At 39.3% G+C, this 25582-nt stretch overlaps 1 protein-coding gene across 2 annotated transcripts in view; it reads left to right on the top strand.

Annotated features, from left to right (window-relative positions):
• Positions 1-21013, top strand: part of MAP3K7CL (MAP3K7 C-terminal like) — a 92283-nt gene extending 71270 nt beyond the window's left edge. For both annotated transcript variants that reach the window (XM_077480019.1, XM_077480017.1), the window contains 3 exons: positions 4987-5048; positions 8560-8675; positions 12560-21013. In XM_077480019.1, coding sequence (XP_077336145.1) covers positions 4987-5048; positions 8560-8675; positions 12560-12740 — 359 coding nt within the window. In that variant the 3' untranslated portion in view covers positions 12741-21013. The remainder of the gene's footprint in view (positions 1-4986; positions 5049-8559; positions 8676-12559) is intronic.
• The last annotated feature ends 4569 nt before the right edge of the window (positions 21014-25582 follow it).

Below are 25582 nucleotides of genomic sequence, written 5' to 3'. Positions count from 1 at the left end.
TTTCCTGCTGTGCATTCTGGACACGGTACGCGGCAGCTTATATAGGCATAAGGGGCAAGGTCACCGGGTGATGTCACATGGTGACCCTGTCCCTTATGACGTCATAGTCCCAGCACCCTGGGGGTATGACGTCATAAGGGGACGGGGTCACCATGTGACATCACCCCGGTGACCCCCTCCCTTATGCCTATATAAGTCGCCACGTAATGTGTCCGCGGCATTACTGCGGGAGAGAGCGTCGTGTCAACATCGCAAGAACAGAAGAAGGAAGAAGAAGAAGACAGCGACAGGGGCTGCCTAATAAACTACTTTAAAAACCTGTATAGTGCTTTTTTATTGACACACTTTTTCCTCAGGTGAATGGGTAGGGGTACGATGTACCCCATACTCATTCACATAGAGTGGGGGGCCGGGATCCCCCTTATTAAAGGGGACTCCCAGATTCCGATAAGCACCCGCCCACAGACCCCGACAACCAACGGCCAGAGGCCCTTGTCCTCATCAACATGGGGACAAGGTGCTTTGGAGTGGGGGGCCGCAGGGCACCCCCCTTCCCCAAAGCACTCACTTCCCATGTTGAGGGCATGTGGCCTGGTATGGTTCAGAAGAGGGGGCGCTTGCTCCTCCCCACCCCCTTTCCTGACCGGCCGGGCTGCGTGCTCAGATAAGGGTCTGATATGGATTTTGGGGTACCCCCACGCCATTTTTAGGAGTAGGGGATACTCTTAAAACCCATACCAGGCGAAGGGGGTTAAAAGGTGTCAATCTCACCGATGGAGGCGGCGAGATTGACTTCCTTCTCTAGTCCCGTTGTACATGAAGTCATGTTTAACATTAACGGACTTTAGTCCGTGTGCTGGCAAGTCCGTTCATTTGGAAAGTCCGGCGGACCAGCATACAGACAAGTAGATTGTCTGCTCGAAAGCCGAGTCCGGCGGACAATTTTCAGTCAGGTCTTCTGTCTAAGTCCGCCGGACTTTTGGGAAGAAAAAGTCCGCTGGAGCACATGATCGAATTGTCTGGCGGAATCTGGTCCGCCAGACTAAGTCCACCGGATAGTCCGATCGTGTGTACGCGGCATAAGATAAACTTATTTGGTTGAGATGGTGTCAAGTGTGTGTGGCAACCAGGTGAGGAGTACAAAGACAAGTATGTCTTGTCTACAGTCAAGCATGTGGTGGGAGAGTCATGGTCTGGGGCTGCATGAGTGCTTTTGGCACTGGGGAGCTACAGTTCATTGAGGGAATCATGAATGCCAACATGTACTGTGACATGCTGAAGCAGAGCATGATCCCTACCCTTTGGAGACTGGGCCGCAGGGAAGTATTCCAACATGATAACGACTCCAAACACAACTCCAAGATGACCACTGCCTTGCTAAAGAAGCTGAAGGTAAAGGTGATGGACTGGCCAAGCATGTCTCCAGAACTAAACCCTATTGAGCACCTGTGGGGCATCCTCAAATGGAAGGTGGAGGAGTGCAAGGTCTCTAACATCCACCAGCCCCGTGATATCATCATGGAGGAGAGGAAGAGGATTCCAGTGGCAACCTGTGAAGCTCTGGTGAACTCCATGCCCAAGAGGATTAAGGCAGTGCTGGAAAATAATGGTGGCCACACAAAATATTGATACTTTGAGCCAAATTTGGACATTTTCACTTAGGGGTGTACTAACTTTTGTTGCCAGCGGTTTAGACATTAATGGCTGTGTTGAGTTATTTTGAGAGGACATCAAATTTACACTGTTATACAAGCTGTACACTCACCACTTTACATTGTTGCACAGAAGCTTTTTGTTTTGTATATTATGTATAGGACTATCTTTATGGACACTGAGATATAAGGACTAGTGATACATTGTCAGTGGTAGAATCACCCAATTTTCCCTCTATGGCCTGGATAGCTGCACAATTCTACTCACAATTCTATTATATATGTTATCGAACATAAGAAGTGATCTGTTATCGATCACATGCAACAAAGCCACCAGCACCTCAGATAGACACATTTCACATACTTATTGTAAAAACAGTGTCATGTCAGAAATAAGAAAATGCCATTTTGGGTCTTTTTTCATATGACCCAAGAAGCCCTCTAAAAATGGCCTGTAGAGCTTAACCACTTGACCTTCGGAAGATTTACCCCACTTCCTGACCAGGCCATATTTTGCAATAGGGCACTGTGGTAATTTAACTGGTTATGGAACACTGTACCCAAAATAAATTGATGTCATTTTTCCCCCACAAATAGAGCTTTCTTTTGGTGGTATTTAATCACTTCTGGGTTTTTTATTTTTTGTACTATAAACAATAAAAGTCCAACAATTAAAACAAAAACAAATTTTTTACTTTCTGCTATAAAACATATTCAATAAAATTTAAAAACAAAATCTAATTTCTCCCTAAATATATGTATTCTACTACATATTCTTAATAAAAAAAATCCCAATAAGCGTATATTGATTGGTTAGTTATAGTGTCTACAAACTATGGGATGTATACAGGAATTTTTTTTTTTTTATTGTTATATTAGTGATGGTGATCAGTGACTTTTAGCGGGACTGTGACATTGTGACTTAAAGTCTGACACAATGGGGTTTATTCACTAAAGCTAGAGAGGGCAAGATTAGTCACAATTCTGCTGAGAAACCAATCAGCTTCTATGTTTTATTGCTAAAGCTTCATTAAGCAAGCTGGGGTTAGAAGCTGATTGGTTTCTCTGCAGAATTGTGACTAATGCTGCCCTCTCTAGCTTTAGTGAATAACCCCTTCATGACACTGAGACTTTTGACACTTTGTGGGAATCAATGACACTAACACAGTACTAAAAATATGCACTGTACTAATGACACTGGCTGGGGAAAGTGTTAAACATCTAGGGTGATTAAAGTTTTAAATGTGTGCCTAAACAGTGTTTTTGTGTATATGTGCTGTTTTTACTACAGGATCTGATGGATTTTATTCCCAGCAGTGCAGGGAAAGAAAATCTATCAGATGCCTGTTGATAGAACAGAGCTCTGCCTTGTTTACATAAGCAGAGCTCTGTTTTGTGTCTCTCCTCACCAATCAGCAGGTGCTGGCGGACATCCATTTGCAGGCACCCACTGATTGGCTTGTGCTGTGTCTAATCACGCCCCCTACCTGGAATTTCCGGATTATGTACTAGGTACGTGATCCAGTGCAGGAGAGCCGCCTTGCTTCCATACATCTAAGTGATGCAGTCGGCAAGCTGTTAAAGTGGAACGTTAGTAAAAGCAATTGATAAATAATGCTCTTTAGCAAGGAACATACATTCCATATTAATAATTATACTACCAAAATGAGTGTGTGCTTTAAAATGCCTCCAGCGTAGCTCCTGTCTCTTCTTGCTGAAAGCTCTAATTTTTGAAGCCCAGGACCACTGAGCAGCAGTTAAAGCAGAAGTAAACCCTCCTATCCTTTTCAGCCAAGGAAGCTGCTTCTGTTTGATCTGCAACTGCCATGGTGCTGCACATATGATCAGTTATGACACCAGCCATTCGATGATTTCACAGTTTAGTTGAGAAAAAAAGAAATATTAGCATTCCCAGCATTTCAGGAACTGCTTTTTGAAACTTGCTAAATCCATGGGTTTATTTCCGTTTTAATCTTCAGCCAGTCAGCAGATCAGCCATTGGCCATGATAAACCCAGATTTGGAGAGATACCGTACAGAAGAATTTTATGCATACCTAAACAACATAAATAGACATGTGTACTGCCCAAAAAATGTGTTAGTTTTCTTTTCATTCATTTTCTTTTTTTGTTTTTCGGGTCAGTCTTTATGATCAAAATTTGTGAATTCGTAAATTTGAAATTTTGAAGATCCAAAAATATGTAAATTCGTAAATTCGAAAATCTGGGAATTTGAAAATTCGAATGTAAGAAAGAAAATCAGAAAATTCGAAATAATAGCTAAGTAACTAATAATAACTAACTATTAAATTATAGGTATTGCAATTTCCTTTCAAATTTGGCTGTTAGTCAAAGTAACGAATATGAATTTATCCGAAGTTACGTATTATCAGAAATAACGATTGCCGCATCAAAACAAATGGAATGGAACTAATTAATACTAAATAAAAATAATAATAAAAAGTTAAAAAATAATTGTTATAATTAATTTGTTACGTTCCATTTGTTTAGATACGGCATTCGTTATTTCGGATAATTCGCAACTTTGGATAAATTCGCATTCATTACGTTCACTAACAGCCAAATTTGAAAGGAAATTCCGATACCTATAATTTAATTGTTAGTAATAGTTATTGAAAATAAATTGATATTTTTTACACACACACACACACACATATATATATATATATATGTGTGTGTGTGTGTGTGTGTGTGTGTGTGTTTGTGTGTGTGTATATGTTTTCTCACATATAATGCAAATTTTTGCACGTTTTTGATGTTTAAACACAAATTATTTTCACTTGGTAGAAATACCAGCTATATTTAGCACTGCACCTTTTTCAGTCAATCTTAGTAATTATTTCAGATTTTTGAATTTTCGGGTTTTTGAATTCTCGGATTTTCATTCCTATTTCCATATTTTCGTTCTTTTGAATTTTCATTCTTATTTTCAGATTTTCACTCTTTTGAATTATCGTTCTTATTTTCGAATTTTCATATTTAGAATTTTAGAATTTCCAGATTTTCAAATTTACCAGTTTTCAAATTTCTGGATTTTTGAATTTCGAATTTTCAGATTTTAAAATCTCTGAATTTCTGAATTTTTGAATGTACGAATATTTGGAAAAATTTGTTAAATGGGTTTTCATTCATTTGGATATTTCCAAATGAACGAATTTGTCAAAATTTGTTAAAAAACGAATTTGGAACTAAACGAATTGCACATGTCTGAACATGAATATTATGCCAGAGTGGTAGTATCATGTAGTGCGAAGGGATAATATAGGTAATTGTATTATTTTACATAGCGGAGTTATGTGTGTTTGTATTTTACAGATGAATCATCTGCAGAGAATGCCTTTCCTTTGTCTTTTCCAGATGTAGACCAGCAGCTTCAGGTAAAGATACATGGGAAATTCTTACTGAAGGATTTCTAAGAGCCACTGACCTTTTACATCTCCTAGTTACTGTCTGACTTTTAGCACTATATGGTGGGCTTCTAGTGTGTACTGATTTACCAAATGTGTGATTACCATTCACATTAGTCCTTATGGCCTTTCCCCATCAATTTCTGAAAATTGTAATTCCTCAATGGTTAGGCTGATGAGATGTAGCAGAGACTTGCAGTGTACAGTACATGGGGAATTTCTCTACGCATGCGCAGCATTGAAGTCATGTAATACTTCATCTCGGGGCAGTGTCTGTGTCTGCGCTGCATAGGTGGCGCAAACACAGACAAGCCACCGGCCTTCTCAGCGGGGATTAGTGGACAGAGTCCCTGCAGAGCCAATGTGAAAGAGGCCTTAAACAGTCATCCACTGTTGAAAACAAGATATTTGGTAGCCTCCAGTGGCACCTCAATAAGGGTAGCCAAGCCAAAATGACGCAATGGGAGAGATTTACTAAAATTGGTGCCCAAACAATCTGGTGCAGCTGTGCATAGTAACCAATCAGCTTCCAGGTTTTATTGTCAAAGCTTAACCGCTTCAGCCCCAGACCATTTGGCTTGCCAAAGACCAGAGCACTTTTTGTGATACGGCACTGCGTTGCATTAACTGACAATTGCGCGGTCGTGCAAACAAAATCTACGTCCTTTTTTCCCCACAAATAGAGCTTTCTTTTGGAGGTATTTGATCACCTCTGCAGTTTTTATTTTTTGCGCAATAAACATTAAAAAGAGCATACATTTTGAAAAAAAAAAAAGCATTCTTTTTTACTTTTTGCTATAATAAATATCCCCCAAAAATATATAAAAACATTTTTTTCCTCAGTTTAGGCCGATACGTTTTCTTATACATATTTTTGGTAAACAAAAATCGCAATAAGCGCATATTGATTTGTTTGCGCAAAAGTTATAGCGTCTACACAGTAAGGGATAGTTTTATGGCATTTTTATTAATAATTTTTTTTTTACTAATGATGGCGGCAATTTTTATCGGGACTACGACATTATGGTGGACACATTGGACAATTTTAACACATTTTTGGGACCACTGGTATTAATACAGCGATCAGTGCGATTAAAAATGCATTGATTAGTATAAAAATGTCACTGGTAGTGAAGGGGTTAACACTAGGGGCAGTATAGGGGTTAATGCGTGTCCTAGTTTGTGTTCTAACTGAAGGGGGGAGGGGTCTGTGCAGGGAAACTAACAGATCGCTGGTCATACCCTGTATGAACAGACGATCTGTCAGTTCTCCCCTCAGAGAATCGGAAACTTTGTGTTTACACACACAGCTCCTGGTTCACCCTGTGCCCCGAGCGATCGTGGGAGCCCGGCGGTGATCGGGACCACCGGGCACTCGCATCGGCTCAGTGGGCGAGCAGGGGGCCGTCTATGGTACCTACGCACCAAGATGGCGATTCGCCTGCCTGTGCCATTCTGCCGCGGAGGATGGTCGGCAAGTGGTTAATTAAACACACGGAAATTAGAAGCTGATTGGGTAGTATGTACAGCTGCTCCAGATTTTCGGTGCACCAGTTTTAGTAAACCCCTCAGTGTGTCATGAATAATTGGCCAAAAAGTATACTGTTTTTTTTTTTTCAGTGGACATACCACTATATCATGAGACTGTCCTCCTAATATTTATAGCCTTCAGCCATTCACTGCAGGGATCAGTATCAAAGCTTAGACATAACATACAAAAATAGCTGCACTTTGTGAAATACGGGTAACCACCAGGCAAAAATTCAAGCGGGAAGTCAGATTACAGAAATTGTGTATGAGCACACACTTCTCTCTGGGGTTTCTCATGACACAGTTAGTTAAAGTGATTGTAAAGGTAATTTTTTTTCTTTTTTAAATAACACACATATCATACATACCATATATACTCAAGTATAAGCCGAGTTTTTCAGCACATTTTTTAGGCTGAAATCCCCCCTCCCCCGGTTTATACTCGAGTGATGGTCTCGAGTGAGGGTGCCCATCTGCAGCCATACCTTTGATAACTAAGTGTCATGCAGTCTATTTGGCGGCCATCCATTGTAACACAAAGCCCCACCTCCTCCTCATGATAGACAGAACACTGATACAATGCTGGGAAACTGTATTAGTGTTCCTCTATCACGGACAAGGAGGAGGCGGGGCTTTGTTACAATGGACGGCCGCCAAACAGACTGCAGGACACAGCGGGAGACACCTGCTGTTTTAGTTATCAAAGGTACAGCTTTAGATAGTCACAGTGAGGCTACAGATGGGCACAGTGAGGCTGCAAATGGGCACAGTGAGGCTGCAGAGAGGCACAGTAAGGCTGCAGATGGGCACAGTGAGGCTGCATATGGGCACAGTGAGGCTGCATATGGGCGTTATGACGGGACTGCGTTCAGGCTAGTGGCCAATAGCTTTGGTCTAGGAATTTGATCTGAGCATGCGTGGCACTTTGTCCGATCGGAATTCTCTACAAACGCTCGGACAAAGTCCGATCGGATCATGTTGTCGAAAAATTTTATAGCCCAGCTCTAAAACTTTGTCGGTCGGATATTACGACGGAAACAGTCCGATGTAGCCCACACACAGTTGGATTATCCAACAACACTGTTCGATCGGACATTTTCCGTCGGAATGTCCGACCGTGTGTACAAGGGCTTACTCTGATTATCGTAATCATTAATTCTAGTAAAATTCTTTTTCAGTCTGCAAAATTGGCCATTGGGGATGATGACAACTTTTATAGTGGAGAAATTCATTCCCTGCAGTAGGTTTGGTAAAATTCTTGGCATGAATATCTTTGCCAATAGAAAATAAGTCTAAATCGAGGAAAGCTAACTTATCTTTATCAAGAACCAAGAGGTAAACTGTAAGCCCATATTATTATTGTTACAATGTGTAACAAAATCTAAGACTGAAGATGCACTGCCATCCCAAATAACAATAATCACATCATCTATGTAGCGACCATAGAACACAATGTGGGAGAGAAAAGGATTGTTTTGCCATATGTGCAAGGATTCCCAATGCCCCATAGTAAGATTGGCATATGAAGGTGCAAAATTTGGGGTTATGGCATAACAACGATATTCCTCTTCAGACTTAGGACGTATATTGGCGTGCATCGGTCCATCAGTGGTTAAAGTCATCTTCACTATTCCCTTCTAATATTCCATTGCTCCACCAGAACCCCAATGATTGTGAGGATGGGGGGCATGAGACCTCCTCCCAGGAGACATTAGAGTACTCCACTCGTATAAGAAGCCCTCTAAGAAATCTTGTAGCAGGCTGAATGTGCCCCAGGGGTCGTAGTTTGGAGACCCGCGCACTGTCATATTATATAGACCAATGATGGATTGCAGATTTATTCAGGTAGTGAACTTCTCCTTTCCCTTCTTCTCTGAAGTTTCCAGACTGCATATAAAATACATTTTTGCTGATATCTGACAATTACATTATATCCCATCTGTTTCTTCAGCCTCTTCCACCATGTAACACATCGAAGGAGTCCATGCAGGTGTTTAAACAACACTGCAAAATCGCAGAGGAATATCATCAGGTGAAGAGGGAAATCGCACTGCTGGAAGAAAGGAAGTAAGTATGTGTGTATGTTGGGTGTACATAGCATGGCTGTATATAAGGACATCAGGGTGCTAATGCAGGATTCACAGTGCAAACAGGTAATTAGACATGTGCAATACGTTTCGTCCAGAATTAAAATTCAGGTGCATTTTAGTTTTTCGGAAATTCGGACGAATCCAAATTTTCAAATTACAATAGTACCAAATTTAAAACAAATTTGAAATAATGAAAAAAAAAATTCGGATGAAATTCTAATTTGAATCATTTTCAAATTCTTTTCAAATTTGAATAGTTTTCTAATTCGAAGTCGAAATTCAATTAGAATAAATTTGAATTTGAATTCATAAGAAAAGAACAGAATAAAAAAAAACAATAGAATAGAATTGAATAGAATAAAAAGAATAAAAAAATAGAATAAAATGAATTGTACTGAATTTAAATGAATCAGAAATAACGAAAAGAAAATTCGGACGAAATTCAAATTCAAATCGTTTTCAAATACTTTTCAAATTCGAATAGTTTTCAAACTCGCAAATTCAATTAGAATAAATTTGAATTTGAATTCATAAGAAAAGAATAGAATAGAAAAGAATAGAAAAAAGAATGGAATAGAAAGGGATATAATAATAAAAAAAACAATAGAATAGAATGGAATAGAATAAAAAGAATATAACCATTTCCCAAAGTTCAAATATAATCAATTCGAATTCAATTACAATAGAAAAGAATAGATTATAATAGAAAATAACAGAATAGTATAGAAAAAAAACGAGAATAGAATAGAAAAAATATAACCATCTTCCAAATGTAACATTTTTAATACAATAGATTTGAATTTTAATAGAAAATAATACAAAAGAATAGAATAGAAAAGAATAAAAATTTGAATTCGAAAAGTTTTCAAATTCAAATTGTTTTCACAATGAGAATAAAATAGAAACTATAGAAATAGAATGGAAAAAAATAGATTTGAAAAGAATATAAAAGAAAATAAAAGAATAGAATATAATAGAGTAAAACAGAACAAAATAGAATAGAAAATAAAAGAACATAATAGACTAGAATATAATAGAAACTAATAGAATAACATAGACTATAATTATCTTTTGAAATTCAAATTTCAATTAGAATAAATTTGAATTTGAATACATAAGAAAAGAATAGAATAGAAAAAAAGAATGGAATAGAAAAGAATATAATACAAAAACAACAATAGAATAGAATGGAAAAGAATAACAAGAATATAACCATTTCCAAAAATTCAAAAAGAATCAATTCAAATTCGAATAAATAGAGAAGAGTAGATTACAATAGAAAATAACAGAATAGTATAGGAAACAAAAAAAAAACAGAATAAAATAGAAAGAATATAACCATCTTACAAAATTAGATTTTTGAATAGAATAGATTTGAATTTGAATAGAAAGTAATACAATAGAATAGAATAGAATAAACAAAAAATAAATAAATAAATAAAAAACTATAGAATATAATAGATTAGAATAGAAAGAATATAACCATTTCCCAAAATTCTAAATAGAGTCAATTCGAATTTGAATAGAAAAGAATAGAGCAGAATAGGAAGATGGTTATATTAATTTTATTCTATTTTATTCCGTTTTTTTTGCTATACTATTGTGTTATTTTCTATTCTATTCTACCCTATTCTATGCTCTTCTATTCTATTCTATTCAAATTTGAATTGATTCTATTTGAATTTTGGAATATGGTTATATTATTTATACTCTGTTCTATTGTTTTTTAAATTCTAAAATGAAAAAATGATTGGATTAGCCCACACACGATCGGATTGTCCGACGGAATAGTCTGCCAGAAAGTCCAGACGTGTGTACGCAGCATCACAGTTTCTGATGGGATAGGAGACAGAAAGAGAATGGAAATCTCCCCAATAAAACACAGATGGCAAAAAACACTGAAAGGGGTCTTAACCCTTTTCTACTCCACCCAAAACCCCCCAAAAAATATGTGCTTTTAAATATTCCTTAATGACCTGATTTCAAACATCAGCTGCATAATTGGACTATTTATTGTATAACCTCAGAGAGATGATACAAGTAGTCAGAGGAGCTCTATAAGAGTTCTTCTATCACAATACGACCCTCAATGCTCGTGTTTATAGGGAAATCTTCTACTCAACAATATACATAATGCAAGATTAAAAGGAAGTGGCCTTAATGTAGCTAAAACGTTTTTTTCTGGAACATACAGTTCATTGTATACATATTCCCTAAGTACTTGTCCTTTTTTATTTTAGTGTTATATGTATTATTAGTTCTTCTTCTTCTTCTTATTATTATTTCTTTTTAATGTGGTGGAATGAAACCTGAGAATACATTCTACACTGTGCTACTCACTGATATGGTTGGAGTGCTTTTCTCTTTTTTTTAATTTTAACAGATAGGTCAAAGTGCTTTTTGATTCCTTTATTCCAGGGGTCTCCAAACATTCTAAACAAAGGGCCAGTTTACCCGTCTTTAGACTTTAGGGAGGCCGGACTGTGGCCATTGGGAGTAAAAAAAAAAGCATTGGGAGTAAACAGTGCCTCAAGCTTGGTGGTCAGTGGGAACAAAACATTACATAGTGGCCTTGGTCAGTAGGTTGATATTACTGGGAGGAATAGTGTCCCATCATTGTTGTGATGGAAAGAATGGAAAGAACAGTCAGTGGAAATAATAGTGCCTCATCATTGGTGTCAGTGGAAGGAATAGTGCCTCATCATTGGTGTCAGTGGAAGGAATAGTGTCTCATCATTGGTGTCAGTGGAAGGAATAGTGCCTCATCATTGGTGTCAGTGGAAGGAATAGTGTCTCATCATTGGTGTCAGTGGAAAGAATAGTGTCTTATCATTGGTGTCAGTGGAAGGAATAGTGCCTCATCATTGGTGTCAGTGGAAAGAATAGTGTCTCATCATTGGTGTCAGTGGAAAGAATAGTGTCTTATCATTGGTGTCAGTGGAAGGAATAGTGCCTCATCATTGGTGTCAGTGGAAGGAATAGTGTCTTATCATTGGTGTCAGTGGAAAGAATAGTGCCTTATCATTGGTGTCAGTGGAAAGAATAGTGCCTCATCATTGGTGTCAGTGGAAAGAATAGTGCCTCATGATTGGTGTCAGTGGAAGGAATAGTGTCTTATCATTGGTGTCAGTGGAAAGAATAGTGCCTTATCATTGGTGTCAGTGGAAAGAATAGTGCCTCATCATTGGTGTCAGTGGAAGGAATAGTGTCTTATCATTGGTGTCAGTGGAAAGAATAGTGCCTTATCATTGGTGTCAGTGGAAGCAATAGTTCCCCTTCATTGGTGTCAGTCGAAAGAATAGTGCCTCATCATTGGTGTCAGTGGAAAGATATTGCCTCATCATTGGTGTCAGTGGAAAGAATAGTGCCTCATCATTGGTGTCAGTGGAAAGATATTGCCTCATCATTGGTGTCAGTGGAAAGAATAGTGCCTCATCATTGGTGTCAGTGGAAGGAATAGTGCCTCATCATTGGTGTCAGTGGAAAGAATAGTGCCTCATCATTGGTGTCAGTGGAAAGAATAGTGCCTCATCATTGGTGTCAGTGGAAGGAATAGTGCCTCATCATTGGTGTCAGTGGAAAGAATAGTGCCTCATCATTGGTGTCAGTGGAAGGAATAGTGCCTCATCATTGGTGTCAGTGGGAGGAATAGTGCCTCCTCATTGGTGTCAGTGGGAGGAATAGCGCCCCACAGTTGGTGTCGATGGGAGGACCAGTGGCTTGTATTAGAGGGAGGATTAGTATCCCAAGGGCTGGATACCGGCAATCAAAGGGCTGCATTTCAGACCACTCCTTTAGTCTCTTCTCATTATAATCTGCATGGTTACATTGTGTTAATAATAGTTCTATTTTTGTTTGTAGGAAAGAACTGATGGCCAGACTGGATCAGTTTGAGAAGGAAAGTTCAGATGTCGTCCACTTAGCAAAGGAGTATGAACAGCTCACCAAAGAGAATCAGAGCCTTAACCTGGCCCACTCCCGATGTAAAGAGCAGCTAGAGAACCTACGAATACAATACCAGAAGCGGCAAGGCTCTTCCTAACAGTAGGGACATGTAGGGATCTAGTACATAAAACAATGTTTCCACACCGTTTTAGAGCACCTCATTTGCCTACATATGACATTAAGTTGGCCATACCTACAATCTGGTTGTACAAGGTTTAGGTTTGCCAACACTTACGTAGTGTGAGGCCCTATCTGAAGTTACAATGAAGGGATTCTTTAGGTAGGTCCTTGCTCTATATACTTGTTGATAAATTAAAGGGTCGGTGTCAATGGGCTTGTATCAATGCCACCAGTTTTAGACACTTCTGAGATCATTCACAATTCATTGGCAGATGCATTTGATCTTTGAAGTTGGTTATTGGCTTTTCATTACTTTGTATAGGAATGCTAAGCCCCTTTGAAGTGAACAAAAGCCTGTCGACATAGGCCCTTAAAAAGATATCTACTTTAAATAAAAAAATAAATATTCACATACCCTTATGTATAATAACCAATCTGCGAATGTAAATATTCTATTTAAAAATGTGGTGTAGTCATGTCATGGTATAACCCACTGCTTTCATTATTACTATACTACGGGGTGATTTACTATGGTAATGTGAAAGAAAGTAAGCATGTTTTTACTTTTTGACAAGGGAATTTAAAATAATACTATAGGCCTTTTTCCACATGATTAGATGTGTAAAGCAAACCCTGTTTCACTTCATTTCACTTGTAGATCAGCTTATAGACTAGAAGGTAATGTTAACATTTTTAATCCAAAACAAAATGTAGTATATTGAAATTTACCAGTCCTTAGATGTGGTGGCTGCATTTGTTTTCTTTTTTTTCATACTTTTTCCCTTTATTTTAACCCGGTGATTACTACAAGACTCACCTTTCTCTATCAGGAAAACAGAGACAAGATGGGCCAGCATTACCCCACCCCTCTCCCATTCTTCATAATCCAGGGGGACGTGGTTCTGTTCAGAGACCGCTGTGAACAATATAACTGATAAGTGTACAACACAGCAGGCAGCGAGAACAGGAAGTTATTAGCTCACAAAATTTCTGACAGGATCAACAGGTATTTTTTGAATTTATTGAACAGAACAAAAGGCTTTCAAACGTATAATTTACAGACCAAAAAGGAGCTAATATAGAAAGTTGATTGTTAGGGAGTGTATATTCATCAAGATTAAATTCAATGATATCATAACATGATTCCCCATGATTTACATGTGACCTAAACTGACAAATTTACAAGAATATTTTAAATGCATGTAAAATAATTTTTCATTTTTATTCTATTTATTGCTCATATTGCTGTTGCTGTTTACTTTAAGGCTGTCATTTATGCAATTTTATTGAAATTTGTATCAGCTACAGAATAATTTTTGGTGCTATCAATCCATATCAGTGATTCTCAACCAGGGTTCCTCCAGAGGTTGCTAGGGGTTCCTTCAGCATTGGGCAATTTCTGCCTCTCAGATAAGTTATTCTTCCCATTGACCACAAGTGTAAGGACCATTCTTCCTACTGACCATCACACTAATGTATCATGAGTTGTAGATTTCTAATTCTTAGCAGGGGTTCTCCGAGACAGAACTATTTCAAGGGTTCCTCTGTGTTGAAAAGGTTGGGAAAGTCTGGTCCATTTAAAGCAAAGGCACCACACAAGTTCCAGCTGAAAATTATGGAGTTTTTTGCAAGATCAACATCACACTTCAAAGATACAGCATTCGCCTTTATCAAGGTGAACAAAAATCCATCCCTTTAAATGCCTTCAAGGGGGTAATACTATGGATGCACCGATATGCCGGCCGCCGAAAATTATCAGCCAAAAATAGGTTTATCTGTGTTTTGCCAATAGAAAAAAAAAACAAGCGCAGTAGGTTCTGCAACCAATGAAAGCAAGGCTTTCTGTTCCATTGCCGCAAAACCGAGTGCCATGGGTAGACAGGGTGGCTGTCCAATCATTGTGTGACAAGGGGCGGGGCCACAGTAGAGAGTGACTAGGTGTCCCAGCAGCCACACATCAATTCAAGACCTGCTTTATGATAGTGAATGGCAGTCTCAGCTTGGACCCCCCACCAGGCCACAGCCCCAGTGTGTTTCAATCCGCCCACTGGAGCTTTCTCAGTACAAATACCCAGATATTACTACCCTGGGGGCATCATGAATACACATATGCAGATATTACCAACATGGGGTCATCATGAGTACAAATACCCAGATATTACCATCCTGGGGACACCATGAGTACAAACACTTAGATATTACCCCCATGTGGATACAAGTACACATACCAAGATATTACCACCCTGGAGACACAATGAGTACAAATGCCCAGATATTACAACCCAGCGGGCAGCATGAGTACACATATCCATATATTACCACCCTGGAGACGTCATGAGTACAAATACCCAGATATTACCACCCTGGGGACACCATGAGAACATATATCCAAATATTACCACCATGGGGATATCATGAGTACAAATACCCAGATATTACTACTATGGGGACACCAGGCGAACACATATCCAGATATTACCACCATGGGGATATCATGAGTACAAATACCCAGATATTACTACCATGGGGACACCAGGCGAACACATATCCAGATATTACCACCATGGGGATATCATGAGTACAAATACCCAGATATTACTACTATGGGGACACCAGGCGAACACATATCCAGATATTACCACCATGGGGATATCATGAGTACAAATACCCAGATATTACTACCATGGGGACACCAGGCGAACACATATCCAGATATTACCACCATGGGGATAGCATGAGTACAAATACCCAGATATTACCACCCAGGGGACACCTTGAGTACAAACACCCAGCTATTACCACCATGCAGACACCATGAGTACAAATACGCATACTTTAAGGACGGACAAAATGAATCCACCAAAGACATCTGAAGTCCCGGGAGGAAAAGGCCCTGGCTGGGTATTAGCCACAAGTGTTAAAGCTTGTGCAGCTGGTAAGTGTTCGCTCTTTGTGGTGGTGAATTTACTTTGTCCATCCTTAAAGTCACAGGATTTTCACCAACTTTTGCTGTTTGTTCATTTTCCATTGGAGGAATTTTCAAGGTTTCACTTTCCACCGGAGGACTTTATATATGTTACAAGATTCACTTATTGGGATTTGTTATCATTTTTATTCTTTTATTTAATTTTAATTGTTTGTATTTATATTTGGTTAATATGGCACTTTGAGAGTGCTGCTCCCTTTTTATTTATTTTCTACTTTGACTATCCACAGTCTGTCCCTCTAAAGTCTGAATGTCCACAGTCTGTCCCTGGAAGTCTGACTGTCCACAGTCTGTCCCTCTAAAGTCTGACTGTCCACAGTCTGTCCCTCTAAAGTCTGACTGTCCACAGTCTGTCCCTCTAAAATCTGACTGTCCACAGTCTGTCCTTCTAAAAATCTGTCTGTCCACAGTCTGTCCCTCTAAAATCTGACTGTCCAGAGTCTGTACCTCTAAAATCTGACTGTCCAGAGTCTGTACCTCTAAAATCTGACTGTCCAGAGTCTGTACCTCTAAAATCTGACTGTCCACAGTCTGTACTTCTAAAATCTGACTGTCCAGTCTGTCCCTCTAAAATCGGACTGTCCACCGCCTGTTCCTCTAAATTCTGACTGTCCACAATCTGTCCTTCTAAAATCTGACTGTCCACAGTCTGTCCCTCTAAAAGCTGACTGTCCACAGTCTGTCCTTCTAAAATCTGACTGTCCACAGTCTGTCCCTCTAAAAATTTGACTGTCCACAGTCTGTCCCTCTAAAAATCTGACTTCCACAGTCTGTCCCTCTAAAATCTGACTGTCCACAGTCTGTCCCTCTAAAATCTGACTGTCTACAGTCTGTCCTTCTAAAATCTGACTGTCCACGGTCTGTCCCTCTAAAATCTGACTGTCCACGGTCTGTCCCTCTAAAATCTGACTGTCCACAGTCTGTCCCTCTAAAATCTGACTGTCCACATTCTGTCCCTCTAAAAATCTGACTGTCCACAGTCTGTCCCTCTAAAATCTGACTGTCCACAGTCTGTCCCTCTAAAATATGACTGTCCACAGTCTATCCCTCTAAAATCTGACTGTCCACAGTCTGTCCCTCTAAAATCTGATTGTCCACAGTCTGTCCCTCTAAATTCTGACTGTCCACAGTCTGTTCCTTTAACATCTGAAGCACCAAAATCTGGCCATTTGTTTAGAAAGTTTAGTGACCCCTCTTTAACACGTAGAAAACATCACAAACACCCTTTATCAAAGCGACACAGAACTTTACTGGAGTTCTATGGAAGAATGACATCATGTTTTGAAGACACAGCAGTCCCCTTTATCATAGAACTTTACTGGAGTTCCATGGAACACTGCCATAATGCTTTGGAGACCCATTGATTCCCTTCATCGGGTTGACACTCCGAACTTTACTGAAGTTCCATGCAAAACTGACATTGTCTTTTGAAGACAGAGTGGTCCCCTTTATGAAGGTGACACAGAACATAGTGTATCTCCATGATAAAGGGGGCTGCCATTCCCCAAAATGTTATGCCGTTCTTGTATGGAACTCCACTAGAGTACAGCTGGGACCCAGTGTGCTGTCTATACTTTATACTATGGACTTTACATGGTAATATTATCAGCTAAGCACCCTCCAAAATGCATTTGAGATGTAGTATAGATTGACTATACTTGAATTTTGATGGTTACGCAGGGTCCTATTGATTCCAGGTTGAGTCATCTACAAAATCTTGAATATCATCATCCCACTAGGGGCCTGTAGCTGGGTGGACATGTAATATAGCCAGCTACAAATCAGACAGAAAATAGCACAAGGATGTTTTAGTGATTACAAATCTCTGCTGCGGAATTGCACTTCTGACACAGCTCTTAGACATAATGATTAAATATTAGGAACGCTATTAAGACTACTGTTGCGCATACTGAGCTGCTGTAAGACTGACCCCTACAGTTATTTAGAAGGTACTACACAGAAACCTGTCCAACTCTGTACAGTTATGTTTTTAGCCCTACACAACACATTACAATTCAGATATTAAAAGATAAGCTCTAATAAACCAACACATATTTGACCCCTGTACAATAAACCTGTGAATGTGTGTGTGATTTTCTTTTGTCTGTCTAGTGTAAAAGCATTTGTTCTTAAAAATGTTAGGGAGATGAAAAAATGTAGTTTGTTGCATTTTCTTTTGGAAAGGATGATTGGTCAAAGCCCGTTCGAAGGCAGAAATTAGCTGTGAAAATCAGTTTGATTCTGTATTTTAGTGTTTTTTTTGTGCATATTCAGTACTTTAGTAGGGCCTTATTTATATAGAACTGGAGAATTTTTTTTACAGAAAATAAAGGTGGTGTTATTGTGGTGCCTAATCTGATCTGGGAATCAGAAAGTGAAAGATAAAACCTGATTGGTCACTACAGGCAGCAACTCCACTATTAAAGCCCAACTCCAGCCCAAACTTTATTTTTCAGCAGTTTTGTATAGCGTGTGAAAGCTTACAAGCCCTCTCAATTTTTAATTGTTGAAGTAAGTCGCCTTCACGATTAAGGGTGTAATTGCCATCATCCCTTCATAATACAGAATGCCAAACTGTGAACCCCTTGTAACAGGATTTAAAGGCAACCATAATACAATTCTTTCAATTTCATTCCTTTATGTTAAAAAAAAAGGGTCGGACACATGAATGGGGGGTGACAGCCGTGGATTGAGGGGGCTGTGAATAGAGGGAGTGGCTTTCCTATTGGATGGGCTGCAACTGGCCAGAACACTATCTGCACAGATCTGGCATGTTCTTCTTTTGCTTGGGTTTCCATATTGGGAGGTTGATTGGCTCCAGTTAAAAATTGTCTCATATGTTTGTAAAATAGGAACCTTATGCCACGTACACACGATCAGATTTTCCGACGGGAAATGTTAGATGTGAGCTTTTTGGCCGTAAGTCTGACCATGTGTATACTCCATCGGACAATTATTATCGGACTTTCCACCAACAAATGTTGGCTAGCGTGCTCTCAAATTTTCCGCTAAGAAATGTCTGTTGTCGGACTTTTCGATGGTGTGCACACAAGTTCCTCGGAAAAAAGTCCAAGTACAAACAGGCATGCTCGGAAGCAGAAGTAGTCGGTCTTGTAAACTAGCGTTTGTAATGGAGAATTAACATTCGTGATGTGGCAGATTATGAAATCTCGAAATGCAGCGCACAATTCTCTTCTTCTTTAATAGGATAATAATGAAGATGCTTTGCTGGTGATACTGATGGAGTTATTGCAAACACATTTTCAAAGCCTTTTTTTTTCTAGTGATATCAAAAATAATATTATTATGTTTTTTTGTTTTGTTTTTTATTTGGGCAAGTTACAACAACACCATTATCCCATAGTTTTTAAGATCAAAGATACAACTATGTTGGTGTCCCTTGTCAATTTTACATTGTATTTTTTAACCGGTTCCCGACCAGCGCACGACGATGTACGTCGACAGAATGGCACGGGCAGGCATATTGGCCTACAGGTACGTCCAATCTTCAATGGCGCCATGCTGGGCGGGACCCCCGTGAGTCCGGTCGCGGGACCCGCAGACTCGATCGCCGCGGGCATCCCCACGATCGTCTCACGGGACGGCTGAATGGAGGAAATGCCGTGTAAACAGCATTTCTCCATTCTGCCTAGCAACTAGTGACGCTGATCTCTGCTCCATGTGATTGGAGCAGAGATCAGTGTTCACTAAATAAAAGCCCAACCCCCCCACAGTTAGTAACACACCCCTAGGAACACTTAACCCCTACACTGCCACCCACTGGTTAACCCCTTCACTGTCAGTGTCATTTACACAGGAATCACTGCATTTATATAGCAGTGATTACTGTATAAATGACAATTGTCCCAAAAATGTGTCAAAAATGTTCGATGGGTCCCCCACAATGTCGCAGTCACAATAAAAATCGCTGATTGCCGCCATTACTAGTAAAAAAAAAAAATTATAAAAAATTATTAATAAAAATGCTATAAAACTATCCCTATTTTGTAAACACTATAACTTTTGCGCAAACCAATCAATAATCGCTTATTGCTATTTTTTTACCAAAAATATGTAGAAGAATACGTATCGACCTAAACTGAGGGAAAAAATGTTTTTTTATATATTTTTGGGGGATATTTATTATAACAAAAAGTAAAAAATAATGCGTTTTTTTCAAAATTGTCGCTCTATTTTTGTTTATAGCGCAAAAAATAAAAACCACAGGGGTGATCAAATACCACCAAAAGAAAGCTCTATTTGTTGGAAAAAAAGGACTTCAATTTTGTTTGGGATCCACGTCGCACGACCGCGCAATTGTCAGTTAAAGCGACGCAGTGTCGAATCGCAAAAAGTAGTCTGGTCTTTGACCAGCAAAATGGTCCGGTCTGTAAGTGGTTAAAATGTAACGGCCTACTTCCAAATTGTCATTTGAAGTAAAACACATTTTTTTTATTGTGCATTCAAAAAATAGAATTAAACATGCTATCTGCCAATAGAACTTAACCAAAAAGTGCATTCTATGCATCCAAAAATATAGAAAATATACCAAATCAAATCATTATTCAACCAAAAGATAATGTCAAAGCAATAACTCCAAGGCCAATAATAAACAATAATAATAAATAATATCTGCTTCGATTCTGCAACATGTCTGGTTGACGAAACTAACTGAAAAGCATGAATGAACACTCACCAAACTCCTACTAACATGAAATTAGCAGAAGGAGCCTAAAGTGTGGTGCTAAAGAGCTGAAAAAATCACATAGTACGTCTAGTACATCACTACGTAATTGATGGCCAACATTTGTGTAACCATGTGTATGCAAGGCAAGTTTGAGCCAACGCCCTTCAAACAAAATTCCACAGTTTTGTTGTCAGAAAGTCCGATCGTGTGTATGAGGCATTAGACTAAGTGTACCATGAATGCAGAGACCAGTGTAAATGAATAGTATGTAAAGCACTACATAAGTTGATGGCACTATAAAATGATCTGTAATATAAATGATGGGCAGTATAACATAAATTAATTTCTTGAAGGATACAATTCAACAGAATTTCCGAGGTTCGCAACCCAAACTATTGTGAAGCCGTATTATTTGTTTCCCTGTCTTTTCCCTTAGGGTGAGCTCAATAAAAATAGCATTGTCGGATGTATAACCATGCCATACTCTACTTACCTATATGTTTCCTTTGTATTGAACATTGTTAAATTCCATTTCTGTATGGTATTTATGTTTTCAATTAAAATTGTAAATACACAATGCTGCATTGGTTTTATTACATTGAATGATTTGTTATGAATGCTACTTAAAATAATTACTCTTTATATAGTATGCTGCAATCAAAATGGAAAATTAGGCCATGCATACCAGGAACATAGCCACGTTGCTCAATACCAAAGTTTTTCTTTCATGCATTGCTGTACTGTCTTTCACCATCACCAGTCTGCTAAATTTGATTTGGTCTGGATTGTGGTGATCTGAGAACCACTGTTTGTGATGTAGGAGAGGAGTTCTCAAACACTCCCACTCTTTGCTACTAGCTCCTTGGCTGAGTTGGAGATCTTGACATCAACCATCTTCCTCTACACCTCAGCCAATCAGAGCAAGCTTTGTATTTATTCATAGAATACAAAGCTCCCTGTGAATGGCTCAACAGCACTTAGCTTGACATGATTTTGTTCTGGAATCGGAATGGGAAGTTCCTGTCCCACTTCCAGAACACAGCGCTGTATACTGTATATAGCTGAGGTTTCATACAATTTATACAACAGCACAGTAAACATTTAGTGAACTAAACAGTTCATTTGGACCAGCTTGGTCCAAACGAACTATTTCAAATTCTTTAACCAGTTTCCGCCCAGCCTATAGCAAAATGGCGGCCGGGCAGGGCTTCTGTCATAGGATGTCCTCCCAGATCGCGGCTGCAGCGTGATCTGTTATCAGCTGTGCCTGTCACATGGACTGCCCTTACCATATGATCACTATGACCAATCACAGCAGATCACATGACAATTTAAAACAATGGATAGCTTCCTTTCATGCCATCTATTCTGTACAATTGTGGTGCTAGCTGTGATTGGTCATAGTGATCACATGGTATAGACAGGGCCAATCACAGCCCATCATACCATGTGTTTAGCTGTGGCCAATCACAGCTAATCACAACAAAACACATTGAATTAATCAGTTTAATTGATCAATGAAAGTGAAATTCAATGGCATAAACAATCATAATGTGTAAAAAAAAAAAAAAAAGCTCTGTATCACTTCCTCAGAGTAGTACAGTGTTATTATGGAAGTACTGTATTGCTCTGGTCACACTGTATATAAAAAAAAGAATTTACGTTTTCTTTTTTTTTTTAAACTGTCACCAGTCAGTGACCCTAATCACTGCCACATCCATTATATGATAACGCTGTACTGCACTGGTGACAGTATGTAAAAAAAAAAATCGTGAATACATTTTCAAAAAAAAAGTGACAAAAAGTTACAACTTCAAAAAACTTGCTTCAAAAAATGTGGCCTAGATTTAGGAAGAAAGATTATTTATTTGCAACATTTTATAACAGAAACAAAGAAAAACAAGTTTTTAAAAAATATTTTTTGTTTATTTAGCAAAAAATAAAAAACCCATTGGTTATTTAATACCATCAAAAGAAAGCGCTATTTGTGTGGAAAAAAAATGCATATGGGTACAGTGTTGCAGAACTGCACAATTGTCATTCAAAATGTGACAGTGCTGAAAGCTAAAAATTGGCTTGGGCAGGAAAAGGGTAAAAGTGCCTGGTTTTGAAGAGGTTAAAATCTGCAGTTAGGCTTTAATAAAAGCTGCAAATTTAAAAATCTTAAAAATGACTTTTGAAATTACACAAACATGCTAAATAGTGGTATACTTAGTGTAACCAACAGATATTTGGTACCATAAGTGGGTAATACATGGGTGACCAGTGAAATGCATAAGCAATGGCTAATCATGACAATATGTGAGAGATAGATGCGCAAATCTGACAATAAGTGAGCAATGTGCTGGCAAAAAATTGGCTACTGTGTCAGTATAGGGGCAGCTCCCTTAGCACCAATTCAGCTACCCCAGAACACCCCAAAATTACTCCCACCTCCCTAACCCCAGCAGAAAATCTCTACCAATCCCTATCAAAAATCCTACCCCTTCCTTCCATGCCCTAGGAAAAATTTCCCATCTTTCACTGCATCCCTAGAAAAAAATCCACCTTCCCCCAGCAAAAATCTTCCCCCACTTTTCCCAGAATAGATGTTCCTCAAAACACTCACCAGGCCTTAAATGCAGGGCAGCGCCCATTGTAGATCAATGGGCAGTCCTTCAAGGCCTCCACTTGGCTTTGTGTTATGTGACAAGTCAGAGTCAGGGTTTCCCTAGGCTCAGCACCAATCTGTGCCCGAAGGCCCCATTTGAAGTATGTTTGGAAGTTGAGGAATTGTGGCCTGTACAGTTCTAGAGCACTCCTTAGCTGACTTTACATGGGGCAGGCTGCCCTCCCTCTAAGATTTGCTACTGAAGATAATACGATTTTGGCAATTGTGTTGTTATATACTTCATATTCCTAGTCCCGCACATGCGCAATAGAGACAATTGCATCCACGCCTGGCCAATGACATCACACGCTGGCCGGGTTGGAGATGCAGAAAATCCGGTGTCTCCGGCCATTACTTCTGCCAGTAACCACGCATGTGGATGCTTATATACGCAGTAGTGAAAGGCCCTGGAGGCCATGTGGAGGAACTGCGGCTGCTCCACTTTATGAACTGATAAACCAGTAACAGCTGTCCACCATGCAAATACTTGCCTATTCCCTACTGCTGTTCTTTTATAGTCTAATTCTTGATGTTTTAAAAAACTGCCACAGTATTCTCTACTGTACCTTACATTCACCTGGTCTATATGAATCTCCTATGATCCCACTGCAGCGCTATTGCTAGATCTAATAAAGACAAATTACTTTGAAGGTCGTTTTTCTTGAAGCAATTTAGTATCTGGCAATGGCATAATTTGCACTGGACAAGTATATTCCCTGAAGAATCCCAATGGGGCGAAACATGTCAGGACCTTGCCAACCATGCCAAACATGAACTGTATGAGGTGACTTTCTAAATGCTACCATATCGACCAATTTTGTATTTTTTATTTTTTCTTATATACCCTTTTAATCATGTTTATAAATAAATTAATGGATTTTAATATGATTGTTGTGTATATTATATATTAGCACCTTAAAAATCCCAAATAACTCCCTCTCTCATTTTCTATAAATATACGAGATGTGGTGCAAGAAGTAATTGGCGATACACCCACCTCTCTATACTTAAACTAAAGTTTTCGTTTTTTTTAATGGTTTTTGTAGCTCCTCATAATGTCCCACCAAGTATTCTATTAGAAAGTTTAAAGTGGATGTAAACCCAATGTCATCCTTTCTAAACTACTGCCATAGGGGTTAGCTATAAGGATATACATGCCTCCTGCATGTATCTTTACTTGTCAAATGTCTCCCCTCTGTCTGTTATGAGACCCGAAAAACTGCAGATTCTGTGGGTGGGTCTGTTTTCCAGGGCTCAGTGGATGGAGTCGTGATGTCAGTAGACTCCCCGCCCACCTCTACACTCCCCTTGTCAATATGCATTTTCTCCTGTGTATTTCTTACACTGAACTTCTGCCATGATCTCTCACATCCAGTGAAAAGACAGGAAAGTAACCACATGACTTCAGCATGCATAATTATGCTGAGGTGGGAAACATACAATCCTGGCAGAGCAGCAGAAGAAAGGAGTGGGAGGGAATTAAAAAATAATGCATGTCTCTTAGGCTAGTGCACGAGATATGTAAATCACCTGTCACTCACAGCAAGGGGGAGGATTTGACAGTTTTTCTCTGTTTGTCGAGATTTATCTCACTGAACAATAAAAGAGGATTGCTCAGAGCTGGATTAACTCTTTGTGGCAAGACTGGGCTCAAATGATAGGAAATCTTATACTCTACATCGGGGGGGGGGGGGGGGGGGGGGTACAAACTTTTTTCAAAGAGGGCCAGATTTGATGAAGTGAACATGCTTGAGGGCCGACCATTTTGTCTGACATTCTTTAAACCATTAAAATTCGGTCTAAGTGTGTTCATCCGAGCGCTAATACACGGCCCAACAATAATTCTCTTGCCTTTGTGCTGTGTGTGGTGAACAGATGAGCTTGGGTGTGTTATTTGGATATACTGTATTTAATTGGCTTATACCACACACCTTAACTTTAAAAAGGAAGGCTCAGGAAAAAAAAAATCTTACATTTTAAATAAAGACATGTGAAGCAAAATAAGGGTAAGTGCCCATCTGCAGCCCCCAGCATATTGCCATGAATGCAGCCCCCAGTGTTTTGCCATGAATGCAGCCCCCAGCGTATTGCCATGAATGCAGCCCCCAGCGTATTGCCATGAATGCAGCCCCCAGCGTATTGCCATGAATGCAGCCCCCAGCGTATTGCCAGGAATGCAGCCCCCCAGCGTATTGCCAGGAATGCAGCCCCCACATTGCCATGAATGCAGCCCCCATATTGCCATGAATGCAGCCTACACATTGCCATGAATGCAGACTCACCAAAAAAAAATCTCACATTTTAAATAGACATGTGAAGCAAAATAAGGGTCAGCGCCCATCTGCAGCCCCCAGCGTATTGCCATGAATGCAGCCCCCAGTGTATTGCCATGAATGCAGCCCCCAGCGTATTGCCATGAATGCAGCCCCCAGCGTATTGCCATAAATGCAGCCCCCAGCGTATTGCCATGAATGCAGCCGCCACCGTATTGCCATG

The sequence above is a fragment of the Lithobates pipiens genome, unplaced genomic scaffold (genome assembly GCF_037356315.1).
Source record: "Lithobates pipiens isolate NorthernLeopardFrog02 unplaced genomic scaffold, aLitPip1_a1.2 Scaffold_16, whole genome shotgun sequence".
NCBI classification, from domain to species: domain Eukaryota; kingdom Metazoa; phylum Chordata; class Amphibia; order Anura; family Ranidae; genus Lithobates; species Lithobates pipiens.
This window is presented reverse-complemented; position numbering and strand designations above follow the sequence as displayed.